This window comes from Aquarana catesbeiana, linkage group LG10 (assembly GCF_042186555.1).
Source record: "Aquarana catesbeiana isolate 2022-GZ linkage group LG10, ASM4218655v1, whole genome shotgun sequence".
Lineage (NCBI taxonomy): Eukaryota > Metazoa > Chordata > Amphibia > Anura > Ranidae > Aquarana > Aquarana catesbeiana.
Genome location: NC_133333.1, coordinates 203010042 through 203028033, shown reverse-complemented (window position 1 = coordinate 203028033; position 17992 = coordinate 203010042). Strand labels below are relative to the sequence as shown.

Below are 17992 nucleotides of genomic sequence, written 5' to 3'. Positions count from 1 at the left end.
TCTTATCGGTAACCTTATTTATTTCACACTTAATCCTATGCCCCCCTCATTCACTCTGCTCTTCTCACATGTCACTCACATACTCACACCTGCTTGGGGGCTTTTCTGTTTTGTTTGGTTCACGACTATTCTTGGTTTTTTCACTTTTCACTTTTTCTGGCCCCTTGATGGGCCTCTCCTACACTCACTGGTCGCTACACTTTCTCTCTGTGTTCTCAGGTTCCTTACATATACGGACGTGATTTGGGAGCCGACCCATGCATTATATATGTGTTTTCCTTACCATACCATACCTCCCCGCCGTTCCTTCCCCTTCCTTCCCTTCCCCTCCATTCCATCCCTGCTCATCACTCATCTTTTCCTTCCTTTCTTTTCCCTCACTCTTCTTCCCTCACTTTTTTTCCTTCACACCTGCTATCCTTGTTGTCTTCCCTCTTGCATGGCTCCGTCATCCCACCACGCCCGTTATCCAGCTAGAACTCTCGAAATTGTAATAGCAATATAGACACATTTCTCTTTTGACTCTTTTGCCGTACAAATCTTATTTTGGAACCCGCCACTTAATAAATATATATATTGTAATTTTATCGCAGGTGCAGTGTGTACCCCCTTCTCTCCCTCCGCCCCTTTGGGGTTACATAGTGTGTGATTCCTTGTAAGACGTGTGGGTGGCACTCGCTCCCCTTGTGACTGGCCCACCCGCTAGGATATCGGGGATACATCAAGAGGGATATTCTTTCACATTATGGCCACTTGTAACCATCAAGTACATCGTGACTGGTAAAGATACACCATATGGAATTGTTTATATACTCTTTCTTTCTGTTTTGGCTTGAAATTGTTTGACACATGTCTACATTTTTACAGTTTTTATACATACCTATCCTCTGAAGAAGACCCATTGGGGTCGAAACGCGTCAGGATCTCACACAACCAACATCTTTGTGCTATTGTATTACTGTTGCCTGTGATGTAATTGTATTGTACACTGTCCTCTGTTATTGGCATTGTTTCCTATTTTCATCTTTGGATTTAAGTCTATGTCCCAAATTCTTTGTTGTCAGTACTTGCTGTATTAACCAAATTAAAATGGCCATCACAACACCTTTTTGTATTTTGTGTTTCATATACCATTGGCTGCATTAAAGCCCCATTAGGGGGATTTTCTGTTTTTTAATTCTATATTCGGGGTGTGCAGCCTCCCTGTCCGTACTCTAGAGTGTCCTTTTTTCTTATATATACATATGCAATTAACTCATGAAGGGTTTTCTGTCTTTCACATTAATGTGACCATCATAAATGCAAACTGATACTGATATATTCTTTGAAGGAGTTGTATACTGCAACAAAAAACATGATTTTTAACAACTTGAGACTGTAGTGTGAATGCCTATTATATTAGGAAGTGAGGGGATGTCTCTCAAATATGGAAGAGCCCTGGGGCCATCATAAAAAAAAAATACAGAATTATGAGTTTGCAAAAAAAATTTTTTTTTTACAAAATTCTGAGTTTGAAAGTCAGAATTCTGAGATTCAAAGTCAGAATTCTGAGTTTGAAAGTCAGAATTCTGAGATTCAAAGTCAGAATCGTGAGTTTAAAAAAAAAAATCTACAGAATTCTGAGTTTCAAAGTCAGAATTCTGAGATTAAAAGTCAGAATTCTGAGTTTCAAAGTCAGAATTCTGAGATTCTAAGTCAGAATTCTGAGTTTCAAAGTCAGAATTCTGAGTTTCAAAGTCAGAATTCTGAGATTAAAAGTCAGAATTCTGAGTTTCAGTGTCAGAATTCTGAGTTTCAAAGTCAGAATTCTGAGATTCAAAGTCGGAATTCTGAGATTAAAAGTCGGAATTCTGAGATTCAAAGTCAGAATTCTGAGATTCAAAGTCAGAATTCTGAGATTCAAAGTCAGAATTCTGAGTTTCAGTGTCAGAATTCTGAGTTTCAAAGTCAGAATTCTGAGTTTCAAAGTCAGAATTCTGAGATTCAAAGTCAGAATTCTGAGTTTATAAATATAGTAGTAAGAAGATTTTAGGACCAATGAGCACTAAGGTAGTAACACCCACAGATCATCATTCTGCAGACATACATGTCTTCTGCTCTGTATATGGATATGTAAATCTATCTTAGTTACAGCACACAGTATAGGGAAGCAGGCAGTGCTGGGTTCTCTGGTTCCTCTACTGTAATAATTAGTTCCTTGGTTTGCTGTCTTATTCTTCTTCTCTGTCATCTGCTCCAACATAAAGAGCCATGCTGAAAACGTGTGTATTGTGTGTGAGTGGGGGGACACAGCTTCCAAAGAGAGCAGAACACAAGGGCCAGCACAGCTCTGCACCCCAACTTGTAGGACACATTGCACTATTGCCCCTACATGAGGGAATTGTGAATGGCTAGAAGGCAGCAGGAAAATGTGTGTCTATGGTCATAACAGATTAATCATAGCAATTAATTGTATGGGCTGATAAGGTATTTCACACACAATTTATTTCATGTTAAACATAAAAAGCATTGATAATGTGTCCTTAAGTGATAGCCTAGTGGCTAGAATAACAGGTTTATAGTGTTGAAAGTTGTGGGTTCTAATCCAGATCAGGGTACAATCTTTAGTTATATATTTTCAATATATTGATTTTATATAAAACATATTTTAAAATATATTATATATATGTATTTTATTTATATATCCAAATTGATTTCAAGGCATATTATCAAAGACATATTGATAAAATTGTTGTATATGCTGACTACTATAAATTAGAGAGTAGGGATTTTTTTTTTACAAATCTGTGTATATATTGGGATGATTTTGGTGACATGGGGCCAGTTCTCAATTTTAGGAGATTGTCCCTGGAAGCTGCATGATAACCATCATATCTCACAACTCAGCCCTGAGCTCTGCACTATAATCTGTGTGTACTACAATGTACACGCCCATATCTCCCCTTCACTAATTGGCTGCACTTTATCCCCACTGACACAGATGCAGCGCCATTTTCCTCTTAGCTACACCATTGACACAGAAATTTTTTCCATCCAATGACACCACCGATGCAGGGTCATTTTTCCCATCCAATGACATCACCGATGCAGGGTCATTTTTCCCATCCAATGACACCACCGATGCAGGGTCATTTTTCCCATCCAATGACATCACTGATGCAGGGTCATTTTTTCCATCTAAAGACACCACCGATGCAGGGTCATTTTTCCCATCTAAAGACACCACCGATGCAGGGTCATTTTTCCCATCTAAAGACACCACCGATGCAGGGTCATTTTTCCCATCCAATGACATCACCGATGCAGGGTCATTTTTCCCATCCAATGACATCACCGATGCAGGGTCATTTTTCCCATCCAATGACATCACCGATGCAGGGTCATTTTTCCCATCTAAAGACACCACCGATGCAGGGTCATTTTTCCTATCTAATGACACCACCGATGCAGGGTCATTTTTCCCATCCAATGACATCACCAATGCAGGGTAATTTTTCCTATCTAATGACATTTCGGCCACTAGCGGGGCGCTTTTACCCCCCCCACTAGCGGCCAAGAAAGGGTTAAAACCGTCCGCAATGGGACGTGACGAAAGAAATTTCAAATTACTTTCAAGTAAACCGCACCCCAGACTGCGATGCGGGACTAGTATGGGAAGCGCACAAAGCTGTGATTCGGGGCATCCTGATAAAACATGGGGCTAGACTGAAAAAAATACGGATGGAACAAATGACCGCGATGATCAATAAACTACAGACATTAGAACAAGCACACAAACAGGACCCTTCTAGACAACTAGGCGCCCAGCTAGATATGACACGCACGCAAATTATGGAATTACTTCAATTTAAAGCTAAAGCAGCGATGCAAATCTCAAAGAAAAAAATATATGAATCTGGAAACAAATGTGGTAGACTGCTGGCACAATCCCTACAAACACAAAAGGCAGCATCCTATATACCACACGTAACCTCACAAGCGGGCCATAAAATATCCCTACCCCAACAAATCACAAACGAATTTAAATCGTATTACGAGAAACTCTATAATATATCAACTACACAGTCAACGACAGAACAGATGAGGGAATACCTGACTAACTCCCTTATGCCCACCCTGACGACTGATACAAGTGCATTATTAGAGGAACCTATCACATTGACAGAAATACAAGTAGCAATTAAAAACACTAAGCCAGGGAAAGCCCCAGGTCCTGACGGCCTTACGATACAATACTACAAGGCTCTTTTACTGCCTCTGGGAGATCATTTGACCGAACTATTCAACGATCTTACAGAGGGAGGTTTGTTCCATAGATCCACACTACAGGCCCAAATATCGGTCATTCCGAAAGAAGGGAAAGATCCGACCCAATGTGGGAGCTACCGCCCAATCTCCCTACTTAATACTGACCTCAAACTATTTACAAAAATAATAGCGACCAGACTACAACAACACCTTCCCCACTTAATACACCTAGATCAAGTGGGCTTCGTTCCGGGTAGAGAGGCGAGGGACAATACCATCAAGGTCTTAAACCTACTACACGCAGCTAACCTCACCAAAATATAAAAGTATATTTATAAGCACCGATGCCGAAAAGGCGTTTGACCGTGTAAACTGGTCCTTCATGTTTGAAACACTCCGACACGCGGGAATAGGCGATAACATGATGCGCTGGATAAAAGCGATCTACACCACACCGACGGCCAGGGTCAGGGCGAATGGCGTGATCTCAGACCAGTTTCCAATCACCAACGGGACGAGGCAAGGGTGCCCTCTATCGCCCCTTCTTTTCGCACTCTCTCTCGAACCCTTTCTGTGCCACATAAGGCTAAACCCAAACATATCGGGAGTTACCATAAACCAGTCACAATATAAGGTGTCTGCGTATGCAGACGACCTTATGTTCTCAATCACGAAACCTACGATATCACTCCCAAACCTATTTAGGGAATTTGACTTATATGGGTCCCTCTCAAATCTGAAGATCAATTTCACCAAATCAGAGGCTATGGGGGTGGGAATTCCTAAACCACAACACTCGTTTCTCCAATCTAGCTTCAATTTGAAATGGACTACGACCTCATTAAAATATCTAGGTACACACATACCACAAACCTTGCCCAAACTATACGAGTTGAATTTCCCACCACTTTTAAAAAAAGTCCAAGCTCTCTTAAACCAATGGGGCACAGGACTGCACTCATGGCTGGGACGCTGCAACATACTAAAGATGTCTATACTACCTAAATTCCTTTACCTTATGCAGGCACTACCCGTCGCGATACCCTCGGCTTATTTCAGGAAAGTACAATCGCTCTTTACGACATTTGTCTGGACCAAACAGAGACCACGACTCTCTAACAAAATACTAATCCTCCCCAAACAACATGGCGGACTAGCACTCCCTGATGTGCGTACATACTACCGGGCAATACACCTAGGAAGATTGATAGATTGGTGTCGTCATACCGATACCAAACTTTGGACTCAGATAGAACAGAAACAAAGTATAGTTCCACTCCGGAGAGCCCCTTGGTGCTGCCCAGCAGTTCCGATTGAAATCAAGAAACACCCTCTAATAGGAAACACCATACAGGTCTGTGCTCGTCTTCTGCCCCGTGCATCCCTGTTCTCACCAAATTCTCCCTTATACCCAGTACTGGGAAACCCTTTGTTTGCGCCAGGCCTACAGGACGCAGTCTTTGAGAGACTAGCTGGAGAGGGTTTTTATCAAGCCTCCCACTTTAGCATTGGGGGGAGGTGGAGGACGAGCGCAGAACTTGCTGCACCTACGGGCCTTTACCACCTAGATTTCCTGAGGGCCCTCCAACTGAGCCATTTCCTCAAATCCATTCAGCCCCCCTCGAATGCCCTACCACCTACCACATTTGAGGACCTGTGCTCGACGCCGGGGGTGTTACAGCATACACTCTCTCTGACATATACCTTACTGAACACTCCCACACCAGATTTCGTACCACCAGGCTTACTTAAATGGGAGAAGGCATTAAACTGTAATTTTAACAGTACCAAAAGACAGCAAATTATTAGATTCACACAGAAATCCTCGATATGCGCCAAAACCCAAGAAACGAATTACAAAATTTTAACACATTGGTATAGAACCCCAACACTCTTACACAAATACTTCCCAATGACACCTGAACTCTGCTGGAGATGCCAAGCAGAAAAAGGGACATTATTACACATATTCTGGTCGTGCCCTAAACTGACGAACTTCTGGCATACAATACATACAATTATACAGAAATTTACAGACTATAACATTACTAATGACCCGGCATTTTTTCTCTTACATGCATCCAATATACCTACCAAAATATATAAAAAGTCTGTGCTCCGCCACCTTCTGGACGCAGCTAAAGCCTGCATACCGCTCCACTGGAAATCCCAGACACCCCCAACTTTAGGCTTGTGGATCAAAAAAGTAGAAGAAATCAAAAGAATGGAAGACCTTATACACACAGCTCAAAACAGACAGGAAAAATTCTCCAAGCCATGGCAGTTGTGGAATATGTTCATTTATTCCAGCGAGGGCCAAACCCTGCTAGAGACCTGAATAACCCTCCAATCAACCACATGGTAAATTAACAAACGAGACACACATCTGTGTCACAAGTACAGTCATGCCTCGGAGAGTTCTTTAAATACTCCGTGATTGCGAGACACGTGTCCACTCCCCCCCCCCCCTCCCCCCCCCACATCCTATCCCCACCTCTCTACTCCTACTCTCGCTCTTACTCTTTTTCTAATCTTAGGACTTTAAAGTAATAATGGTAGGAGGGGAGCCTGATGGACTGCACCACTTAATACAAGAATACTTAAAGAATACGTAGAATATTCCTCTTCTGGTTTATATTCATGTTTTTTCCTATATTCTAATTGTTACCAAAGTGTTGAGACGACAGATGTTAACAGAAAGAACTAACAGGCTTAACTGTATATTGGATTATATGATTGTGCTCAACGTTATGACTGTTAACGTGTTGATGTTTATTGTTTGTATGTCGGTCCATGCGGGCCCCCTTGCCTGATATAAATAAAGAATTAAAAAAAAAAAAAAAAAAAACCGTCCGCAATGCACCGCAATACCGGCGTTTTGCCGGCGGTATCCCAGCGCTGCCCTAATGATTTCAATGGGGAGCAGCGGTGGAGGAGCGGTAAACACATCGCTCCAAAGAAGCTGCTGACAGGACTTTTTTTCCTGTCCTGCCAGCGCAGTGCTCCGGTGTGAAAGTCCTCGGGTAGAGTAATGTGAAGTCCTCGGGTAGAGTAATGTGAAGTCCTCGGGCTTTCACACTGGAGACAATGCTGCAGCTGTTTGAGGGGTCTTACATACTACAAATATATATATATATATATATATATATATATATATATATATATATATATACACACAGGTACAGTATTTTGCTCTGCATGCCACTATTTTCCCAGAATTCCCACCTGAGGGGGGGGAAGGGCACAGTTTGTGAACTTCCCCCTGGGTACTGGCAGAGGGCGGGGCACTCAGTGATTGGGGGAGCTGGAGGGTTATGAGAGGAGGGCGGAGTTACAGTCTGGGACACATAGGAAGTCCTGTGCTGCACCTGCTTTCATACAATCGATCTCCATAGTGATACCACTGCTACCCCTGGCCTGGAGGAGGGGCGGCTCGGGCTGTTGTGGTTGACAGTCGGGAGATGGTGCCGCACTCGCGGGTGTCTGTGAGCCCCGCCATCAATTATGGGAGACTTGGGATGTCAGCATTGCCTCATATACTGCTGATTGGACAGAACTGCTATTACACTCTGCTCACTGCCCTGACACTACATTGTGTTTAATCTCTGCCCTGACACAGCCAGTACATACAGCTCATGGCCTGCTCTGCCATTATATACACTAGTTACTGTGCCCCTCCCCCCTCTGAGGTGGGGATTCTGGGAAAATAGTGGCATGCAGAGCAAAATACTGTATCTGTGTATATATATATATATATATATATATATATATATATATATATTTGTAGTATGTAAGACCCCTTTCACACTGAGGGCGTTTTGCAGGCGCTATAGCGTTAACAATAGCGCCTGAAATCCGCCCTCAAACAGCTGCAGCATTGTCTCCAGTGTGAAAGCCCGAAGACTTCACATTACTCTACCCGAGGACTTTCACACCGGAGCGCTGCGCTGGCAGGACAGGAAAAAAAGTCCTGTCAACAGCTTCTTTGGAGCGATGTGTTTACCGCTCCTCCACCGCTGCTCCCCATTGAAATCAATGGGGCAGCGCTGGGATACCACCGGCAAAACGCCGCTATTGTGGTGCATTGCGGGCTGCTTTAACCCTTTCTCGGCCGCTAGCGGGGGGTAAAAGTGCCCCGCTAGCGGCCGAAATGCGCCGCTAATCCGACGGTAAAACTCCGATAAAAATAGCTGCGTTTTACCGCGGACGCTATAGGCAGCTCGGTGTGAAAGGGGTCTTAGAGTTTAAAACTGGAGCACACATAAGGGGCTAACAGTAGTGAAGAAGAAAAATGACCCTGCATCGGTGGTGTCATTGGATGGAAAAAAATTACCCTGCATCGGTGGTGTCATTGGATGGAAAAAAATGGCCCTGCATCGGTGGTTGAGTTATAAGACATGATGGTTATCATGCAGCTTCCAGGGACAATCTCCAGAAATTGAGAACTGGCCCCATGTCACCAAAATAATCCCAATATATACACAGATTTGTAAAAAAAATCCCTACTCTCTAATTTATAGTAGTCAGCATATACAACAATTTTATCAATATGTCTTTGTTAATATGCCTTGAAATTAATTTGGATATATCAATAAAATACAACTGAAGTCCTCACTAACTTATAGTTTAAAATATGTTTAATATAAAATCAATATATTGAAAATATATATATAATTAAAAAACATGCTCTGAACTGGATACAAACTAGAACTTTCAACTCTATAAGCCTTTAGCTCTAACCACTGAGCTATCACTTAAGTGTTCTTAGCAGGTTCTTTCTATGTTTAATATGAGGTTAATTCTCTGTGAAACAACTGTATTAATCCAGACAAGTGATTTATGATCGATCCATTATGACCAGTCTCCTGAAATTGTGAACTGCCCCCGGGGAAACTGTAGATGACACATTATCCCATCTGATCACCCTAATAATATATACACAGTTTTTTCTTGAAAATCTCTACTCTCTAATTTATAGTAGCCAGCATAGACTACAACTTTGTGTGCTCAGTATATCAGTGTGTCTTTGTTAATAGAACTTGAAATCAATTTGGATATATTGATAAAATACAATTTAAGCCCTCACTATCTCATATTTTAAAATATATATATATTAAAAAAAAATATATATATATATATAAAAAGTTCCACACCTGGATTAGAACCCACAACTTCACCAATATAAGTCTGCTGCTCTAACCACTATATTACCTCCCAGTAGTGATTGTAATCTGCTTTTATGTTTAATATGAGGTTAATTGTATGTGAAACACCTCTATTAGTCCAGATAAGTAATTGTTATGATCAATCTGTTATGATCATAGATACACATTGTCCTGCTGCCACCTAGCCAATCACAATTCCCTCATGTAGGGGCAAAAGTACAATGTTTCCTACAAGTTGGGGTGCAGAGCTGTGCTGTGCTGGCCATTGTGTTCTGTTATCTATTGAAGCTGTGTCCCCCCCACTCACACACAATACACATGTTTTTAGCATGGCTCTTTATGTTGGAGCAGATGACAGAGAAGAAGGATAAGACAGCAAAGGAACCAGAGAATCCAGAACTGCCTGCTTCCCTATACTGTGTACTATAACTAAGATAGATTTACATATCCATATACAGAGCAGAAGACATGTATGTCTGCAGAATGATGGTCTGTGGGTGTTACTACATTATTGCTCATTGGTCCTAAAATCTTCCTATAGACTACTATATTTATAAACTCAGAATTCTGACTTTGAAACTCAGAATTCTGACTTTAAATCTCAGAATTCTGACTTTAAATCTCAGAATTCTATATATTTTTTTTTCTTTAAACTTACAATTCTGAATTTCAATCTCTTTTTTTTTTTTATGATGGCCCCAGGGCTCTTCCATACTATCCTTTCCTGCTTTACCTAAAACAAGTTTTGTCTGAAGCTCCACTTTGGGGACTCCAATCAGTCTCATGCAGCACAGTGGTTAGTACTTTCACCTAGCAGCACTTGGGTCCTTGGTTCAAATCCCAACTACAACACTACCTGCCTATAGTTTGCATGTTCTCCTTGTGCCTGTGTGGATTTCCTCCCATTTCTCCAAAAGACATGCTTGGAGGTTAACTGGCTCCTGTCTAAATTGGCCCCTAGTGTGTGTAGATATGAATGTGAGTTTTAGGGACCTTAGACTGTAAGATCCTTGAGGACAAGGACTAATGTGAATGTACAATATATATGTAAGCACTGCATAAATTGACAGAGCTATATAAGTACCTGTAATAAATAAATATGGCTTTGTTCTTCTGTGACCTCCAGCAATGTGGCGTACCGCACCCACTGCAAAAAAAAATGCAAAGGATCTTACGTTGGTGAAACAGGACAGAAATTGCAATGAAGAATGAATTTACACAGGAACACAAGGAAGATGATTTCTGAACACCTGTGGGACATCATTTCTCACAATCAGACCCACCCTAGAAGACATAAATGTTTTGGTTCTTAAAGGGAACTTCAAAACTACTCATGAAAGGAAAACTTTGAACTAAGAATGATAATTTTATTTGACACAAAAGATAATGGATTAAATGTGGACCGACGACATTGAGTGCATGCAAAAAATCTGAAAGTGTGGTTGTACTAAGGTTAATCGATGGATCTACTTCAGTACAAACAACCTGCCCACAGATGGTTCCAATTACGGCCAGTCCCTCCTGAACCGGCCAAGATTCGATCCATCTATGGCTGGCTTAACTCCCCTCCCAATCTATATCTCTCTCCCTGCCTTATCTCACAAACTACCCAAGTTTAACTGCTTGTCTACTGGGCACTTTTACCCCCTTCCTGCCCAGGCCATTTTTAAGCTTTCAACGCTGTCGCACTTTGAATGACAATTGCGCAGTCACGCAACACTCTAAGCCAAACAAAATTTTATCATTTTTTTTTTTCACACAAATAGAGCTTTCTTTTTGTGGTATTTAATCACCACTGGGTTTTTTATTTTTTTACTGAATAAACGAAAACAGACCGAAAAGTTTGAAAAAAAATAAAAACTTTTCATAATTTTGTTATAAGAATTTTGGAAACGGTAATTTTTCTCCTTCACTGATGGGAACTGATGAGGCTGCACTAATAGGTGACACTGGTGGACACTGTTTTAACTGCACTGATAAAGAGGACATGGATAACCCGTGCCCTGATTATCAGTGTTTCACTTTTTAGAGAAGCCAGTTATAGGCTCTTCTACTCTCCTCATGCTGTCAGCATGAGGAAAGGAGTGCTGATAACCGGCTTCTATTTACTTCCATGATCAGCTGTGATTGGACACAGCTAAGCACGTGGTAAAGAGCCGCTGATTGTTTACCTCAATCTGTGATCAGCAATGTCCTCCCAGAACTAGCCGTCTGCGCTGTAGCCGTCATTCAGCTATAGCACGGTTGGCAAGTGGTTAATTACAATTGTTGTATATGTTTGTCTGTGCTTTTTTGTTTTCCTCAGAGATGGTCTTGCCTAACATTCTGCTAATACGTTGCATATTGGTAATGCTTGGACCTTGAAGGGGGCACCACCCAAAATCAGAAAATTTGGATGTTCGTGAAAATGAAAAAAGTATCATGAACAGACTCAATATTGTTCTGTGACCAAATCTGAAGTTTAATCTGCTTAGATTTGGTCATTCCTGGTGTGTTTTATGTATTTCGTCCAGATCTGTGCATCCAGTGTGAAACATTTCTTTCCTGTAATAAAGACCGGTCATTGCTGCTCTCTCTCCCTGTGCAGGGTCACTGGTCTTGTCTCCGCCCCCTCCTGTAGTTTTCTGTAGACAGACTGTAGTGGGTGGGGCCTACTGGGTACATCCTACAGCTCTGCTCACTGCACAGGCTGTGTACAGCACAGGGATGATGTCGCCGCTGTCAATCCAACAGAAAAAGCCAGCACCACGGTGGATCCTCTACAGTCATAGGCTTTATTCAGCGGGTAACAAATAACTGTAGGATGTCAACGCGTTTCAGCCAGAGCCTTATTCATGAATAAGGCAACCTTTGGCTGAAAGGCATTGACATCTTATGGCTGTTATTTGTTACCCACTGAATAAAGCCTACGATTGCAGAGCATTCACCTTTTTCTGCTGGATTGACTTTTGTGGATGAGGTATCAGCTGCCTCTGCCTGAGCACTGCTCATATACCTGTGATACCATTTTAGGAGGTAGTAGCACTGGTTTGTGTATTTCTGGCAGATGTCATCACTATATTTACAAGGTACAGTGGGGGAAAAAGAGTATTTGAACCCCTGCTGATTTTGAACCACTGACAAAGAAATGATCAGTCTATTGGTAGGTTTATGTTAACAGTGAGAGACAGAATTACAAACAAAAATTTACAGAAAAACACATTTCAAAAAAGTTTTATAAATTGATTTGCATTTTAATGAGTGAAATACGTATTTGACTCCTCCGCAAAAGATGTAGATGTTCTTTTTTGGTCTGCTCCAGGCCACCTGTTGATTGCAGTTGCTTCCACAGCTCAGTGACAAAGGCAGAGGGTCCTCTCTGCAGGAGCCAGTGAGGTTAGAATTCATTTGTCATATCCACGATCACCTGGATACCAACATCATTACCACCTATCTTGAGGACAGCTGCGAGTTCCTGTTGGAGCCTCCAAAGGATCCCAGTGTCCAGTTCCATTTGGTGCATATACAACACAAGCCCATTTGACCCACAGAACATATGTTCTTGTGTGTCCAAATGCTATGGTAACACTCCCTAGTTTGTTGGTGGAACTCTTCACTTCAAGTTCACACCATGTTGTCATGATTTCTACACAAAGTTTTTGGACTCATGTTTTAGCTATTTAGAACATATATGTCTCTAATATTGTTTCATTATTCATTTTTTACTTTCTTGGACTTTTTTGGACACTCATCACCAGTCAGTGGGTTTATTTGCATTTTTGCTTTTTTATTAGTGATTATTGGGGTATATTTCCCATCTGTTTCATATTTCATTGTTGTATTTTGTTTCATATTTAAGCGCTACACTTTTGGTACCCCCTTCGCAAAACATGACTTAGTACTTGGTGGAAAAACCCTTGTTGGCAATCACAGAGGTTAGACGTTTCTTGTAGTTGGCCACCAGGTTTGCACACATCTCAGGAGGGATTTTGACCCACTCCTCTTTGCAGATCCTCTCCAATTCATTAAGGTTTTGAAGCTGACATTTGACAACTCGAACCTTCAGCTCCCTCCATATATTTTCTATGGGATTAAGGTCTGGAGACTGGCTAGGCCACTCCAGGACCTTAATGTGCTTCTTCTTGAGCCACTCCTTTGTTGCCTTGGCTGTTTGTTTTGGGTCATTGTAATCCTAGAATACCCATCCACGACCCATTTTCAATGCCCTGGCTGAGGGAAGGAGGTTCTCACCCAAGATTTGACGGTACATGGCCCCGTCCATTGTCACTTTGATGTGATGTGGTGAAGTTGTCCTGTTCCCTTAGCAGAAAAACACCCCCCAAAGCATAATGTTTCTCCCTCTGTGTTTGACGGTGGGGATGGTGTTCTTGGGGTCATAGGCAGCATTGCTCCTCCTCCAAACACGGTGAGTTGAGTTAGTGCCAAAGAGCTCAATTTTGGTCAAATCTGGCCACAACACTTTCACCCATTTGTCCTCTGAATCATTCAGATGTTCATTAGGAAACTTCAGATGGGCCTGTACATGTGCTTTCTTGAGCAGGGTGACCTTGGGGGCGCTTTAGGATTTCAGTCCTACATGGTGTAGTGTGTTACCAATTGTTTTCTTGGTGACTATGGTCCTAGGCTGCCTTGAGATTATTGACCAGATTCTCCCATGTAGTTCTGGGCTGATTCCTCACTGTTCTCATGATCATTGAAACCGGTGAGATGAGGTGAGAGGTGAGATTTTGCATGGAGCCCCAGACTGAGGGAGATTGACAGTTATTTTGTGTTTCTTCCATTTGCAAATAATTGCACCAACTGTTCTTATCCTCTCACCAAGCTGCTTGGCGGTGGTCTTGTAGCCCATTCCAGCCTGGTGTAGGTCTACAATCTTGTTCCTGAAATCTTTGGACAGCTCTTTGGTCTTGGCCATGGTGGAGAGATTAGAATCTGATTGATTGATTCTGTGGACAGGTGTCTTTTATACAGGTAACAAGCTGAGATTAGGAGCACTCCCTTTAAGAGAGTGCTCCTAATGTCAGCTCGTTACCTACATAGAAAACACATGGGAGCCAGAACTCTTTCTGATTGATAGCGGATCAAATACTTACTTCACTCATTAAAATACAAATCAATTTATAACTTTTTTGAAATGAGTTTTTCTGAATATTTTTGTTATTTTGTCTCTCACTGTTAAAATAAACCTACCATTAAAATTAGACGGATCATTTCTTTGTCAGTAGGCAAATGTACTTTTTTCCCTCACTGTAATAACTGGGTTTTCAAAGGTATTTAGTGCTTACAAAGTGGATTTATATCCCTAGTGACTGTTGAGGAATATGTTTAAATGAATGATTTTGTGCTCAGAGTTCAGCATTAAATGGATTTGGTTCTGGGCCAGTGCATCTCGCCAGTTGCGACGTGGTTTAATTTTTGCCGCAGCCAAGAAGCAAAGTGTTGAGTATGTACAGCCCTGAGCAGCTGCATGCCCTTCCTTACTGTGGGCAGTAAAACCGGCAGCTCAACCCCCTGCTTTTTCCTCCCTCTGGCCGCCTGTGTGAATGAGCCATAAGGGGCATATTTTGGAATAAAACACATGCATCTGGAAGATTTACCTGCAGTGAATGTTTGAATATCAGATTCATTGCTTTATTATGTATGCCCCTAAATTAACCTGCCACACATACACCCCTTTTATATAAAAAAAAAAAAAAAAAAAGGGGGGGGGGCACGCATTCCAAATAAAGTGTGTGTGGGGGCGATATGAGAATACATTTTTAAGCACATTTTTTTCCAATGCCGTTCACTGAGCAAAATTTTGCAGTTAAATCGATTTTGCCTAAATTATCATTATTATGCTTATCCACCAAGAAAGCCAGGAAAGGAGTGATCTCACACGGCGATATCAGCCATGGCAGACTGCGTAATCCGGTCATGACCGGTATATTTTAAGGCGTGTGGGTGGTTAGAGATGCGGTTTTGGGTTTCTAGAGACATGAACAGTTTGATTCCCTCGTAGATGCAAGTCCATCAGCGCTTCCCCTTTAAGAGCAGACTGCAGCACCTTAGATGAACTCCGCTGCAGACGGAGAAGGAGAAGGGAAAAAAAAAAAATCCAAACGCTTTGCAGCATCGCCGTCCTTCATGATGTCATTGTACAGGTGTCAGCTTGCAGGAGCCGAGACACTCTCTCTCCAGCTTGTTGCTAGGACATGAAGGGGAAAGCGGCCTCCGATTGGTCCCCGTATTTCCCCACGTGAGCCAATAGAGAGCGATCAGCGGGGAGCAGCGCCAAAAAACAAAAAAAAAAAATGACGATTCTTTTCTTCTTCGGGGACAAATAACGTGTTGGAAACCATCGTCTGGGATTCTGGGCTCCACAGGGGCCACACAAAGGCCAACAAAGAAAATCGGGGGGTAGAGGAAGTGTCGGGGGGAGGGGGGGATTTAAAGGGAAAAAAGAAATTAAAAAAGAGAACAGGTTTAATATTTTAAAGGCACAGGATGGGAATTGAGGGGCCTTCATAATACATTCAGTAAAAGAACATTCACAGATACCGTAAAGCGTGATGCCTAAAAAAAGAAGATGGCAGCATAGTGGGTGCAGTTATTTGCAATTGCGCGCAACAAAAAAATGCCGCTGTTTTGTTGCCACCTTTGGCCTAACACAGCTGTGCACACAGATCCGTAGGCCACACTGCTGAATAGTTCTGTAAGGCCCGTGTATTTGAGTATTTGGTTCTGTACGGCCCCCACACATCGTATCCAATCGAAGTGAATGCGAGTCATTTTTCAAAATATTTTTTTTGCACATTTTTTATTTATTACTTTTTATTTATTTTTTTTTTAATTGTCAGCAATGTGGTTATATTGGGTTTATGGTATATTTGTCAGTCTAATCTGTTTAAAGGGGAGCTCTGCAGAGTAAGGAAAGCAGAGGTTTATATGTGCTCTGAACGTGCATTAATACAGGGAATGATTACTAATATACTCCCATTGAATTTTTCTTTATAATAGTTTTGCACAATCCCTTTTCAGGAAATTGACAGTAGGAGGTTCTGCACTGTGAACCAAATTGAATCTTGCGCAGAGAGGACCACAGGAGTGCAATAGTGTCAAACTATACTATAGGCCAGGAAAGTAACACCATTGCAGCAATCATGATTTACGGTGTGTTACCGCAACACACAAGTGGTGGTGCCGCCATTTACTTACAATGTTGTAACTTTGCAAGCTCACAGATAGGAACCTTCTATGAGTTGTGAAGAACTAATTTCAGTACATGTCCAAGGTTTAGGTGCATTGCAACTCTTTCAAAATAATGCAACACATGTTGGAATGCATGGGGTAGCGCACCCAGGCCCAATACAACCATAAGGGTGGCTTAGGCACCCGCCTTGAGGTGTAGTAAAATTTGAGTCCTCGGCCACTTGCTGGATATTTGGATTTTTAACATGCTGCAAACGTGCTTTTAACAAGCTAAATCTTGGATTTCAATGTGGGAGTGATACAAGCATGAAAAAAACTGACAGCTCCGGTCAGAGCTGCTGTACTAACCATGCAAAGTTAGTTCAGCAATCCCCCCCACTGAGCTGTTGTGTTCTGGCAGGGGGGCGGCCCCCCCTGCCAGAACACTCCGATCAGCGCTCTCTGCCATTGGCTGAGAGCGCTGGTTGGGAGTCGGTCGACTGCTGGTTTTCCAGCTCGTTGGACATACACACGGCCGAACGACTTGCTTCTGTCAGACAGCCTGACATGCACACGGCCCAAATGTCAGACATTTTTTTTTTTTTAGGCACCTTTTGCAAGGGGAAGGTTGAAATTTGACTTGTGGTTCAATGCAGGTTATGAAAACAGCCAATCACACAATCCAGAAATATGTATGCACACACAGCACGCCTCCAAAATGCTGTATTGAAGGAATGTGACCTTTTGGGTATTTTACTTCTAGAAAGGTTGATGCCAATATATTAAATTGCGAATTGGCTTGTGTAGAGAATTTCTGCATCTATTAAAATCTGCAGTGCTAGTTTTAGATGGAATGAACATTTCATTACTCTTTCATTAGTAATTGTTGGGCTGTATCCAATGGTAGAGATTTGTCACTATGTGAATTTAAAATAGGGTGTTCTGCACTATGCTTTTCTTGAAGTCCATTGAAGGACACAGGAAGTCTTTAACCTGTTATTCTGCTGTCTACAGGAGGATTGGACTGTGCAAAACTGTATGTCAACTCAGGATAATTTCTCCTACTACCAACATGCCCCAGTTGTATGGCAAAGCAGTACTGGGAACATGATCATGAACACAAATAGCTGAAACCTCCTTAAATTGACTTTACGGTGAGTTTATAAATCCTGTGTTCTTTCTGGTCCATTGAGGGACACAGGAATAATTAAACCTTCAGTATGTCCACAAGCAGTCCAAATGAGGGGTGGGCAACAGCAAACAAAAGCTAACAGACCCAAACTGGCTGCAGTTTAATAGCCACCTGAGGGAACTTTACCTCGAAGCTGGCATCAAATGATCTGGGAAACAGTTGCCAGATTGCCAAAACCCTAGCAGCCCTCACAGATCTAGGAGAGCCCAATCCTTGA

General features: G+C 42.0%; 1 protein-coding gene across 7 annotated transcripts in view; it reads right to left on the bottom strand.

Annotated features, from left to right (window-relative positions):
- The window catches only part of LOC141111116 (uncharacterized), a 134060-nt gene that overhangs the window by 52641 nt on the left and 63427 nt on the right, over window positions 1-17992 (bottom strand). For all 7 annotated transcript variants that reach the window (XM_073603135.1, XM_073603140.1, XM_073603142.1 and 4 more), the window contains one exon: window positions 10498-10560. Coding sequence is in view for 3 of the 7 variants with exons in the window: in XM_073603142.1 (XP_073459243.1) it covers window positions 10498-10560 (63 nt within the window). In the remaining 4 variants the exon portion in view is untranslated. The remainder of the gene's footprint in view (window positions 1-10497; window positions 10561-17992) is intronic.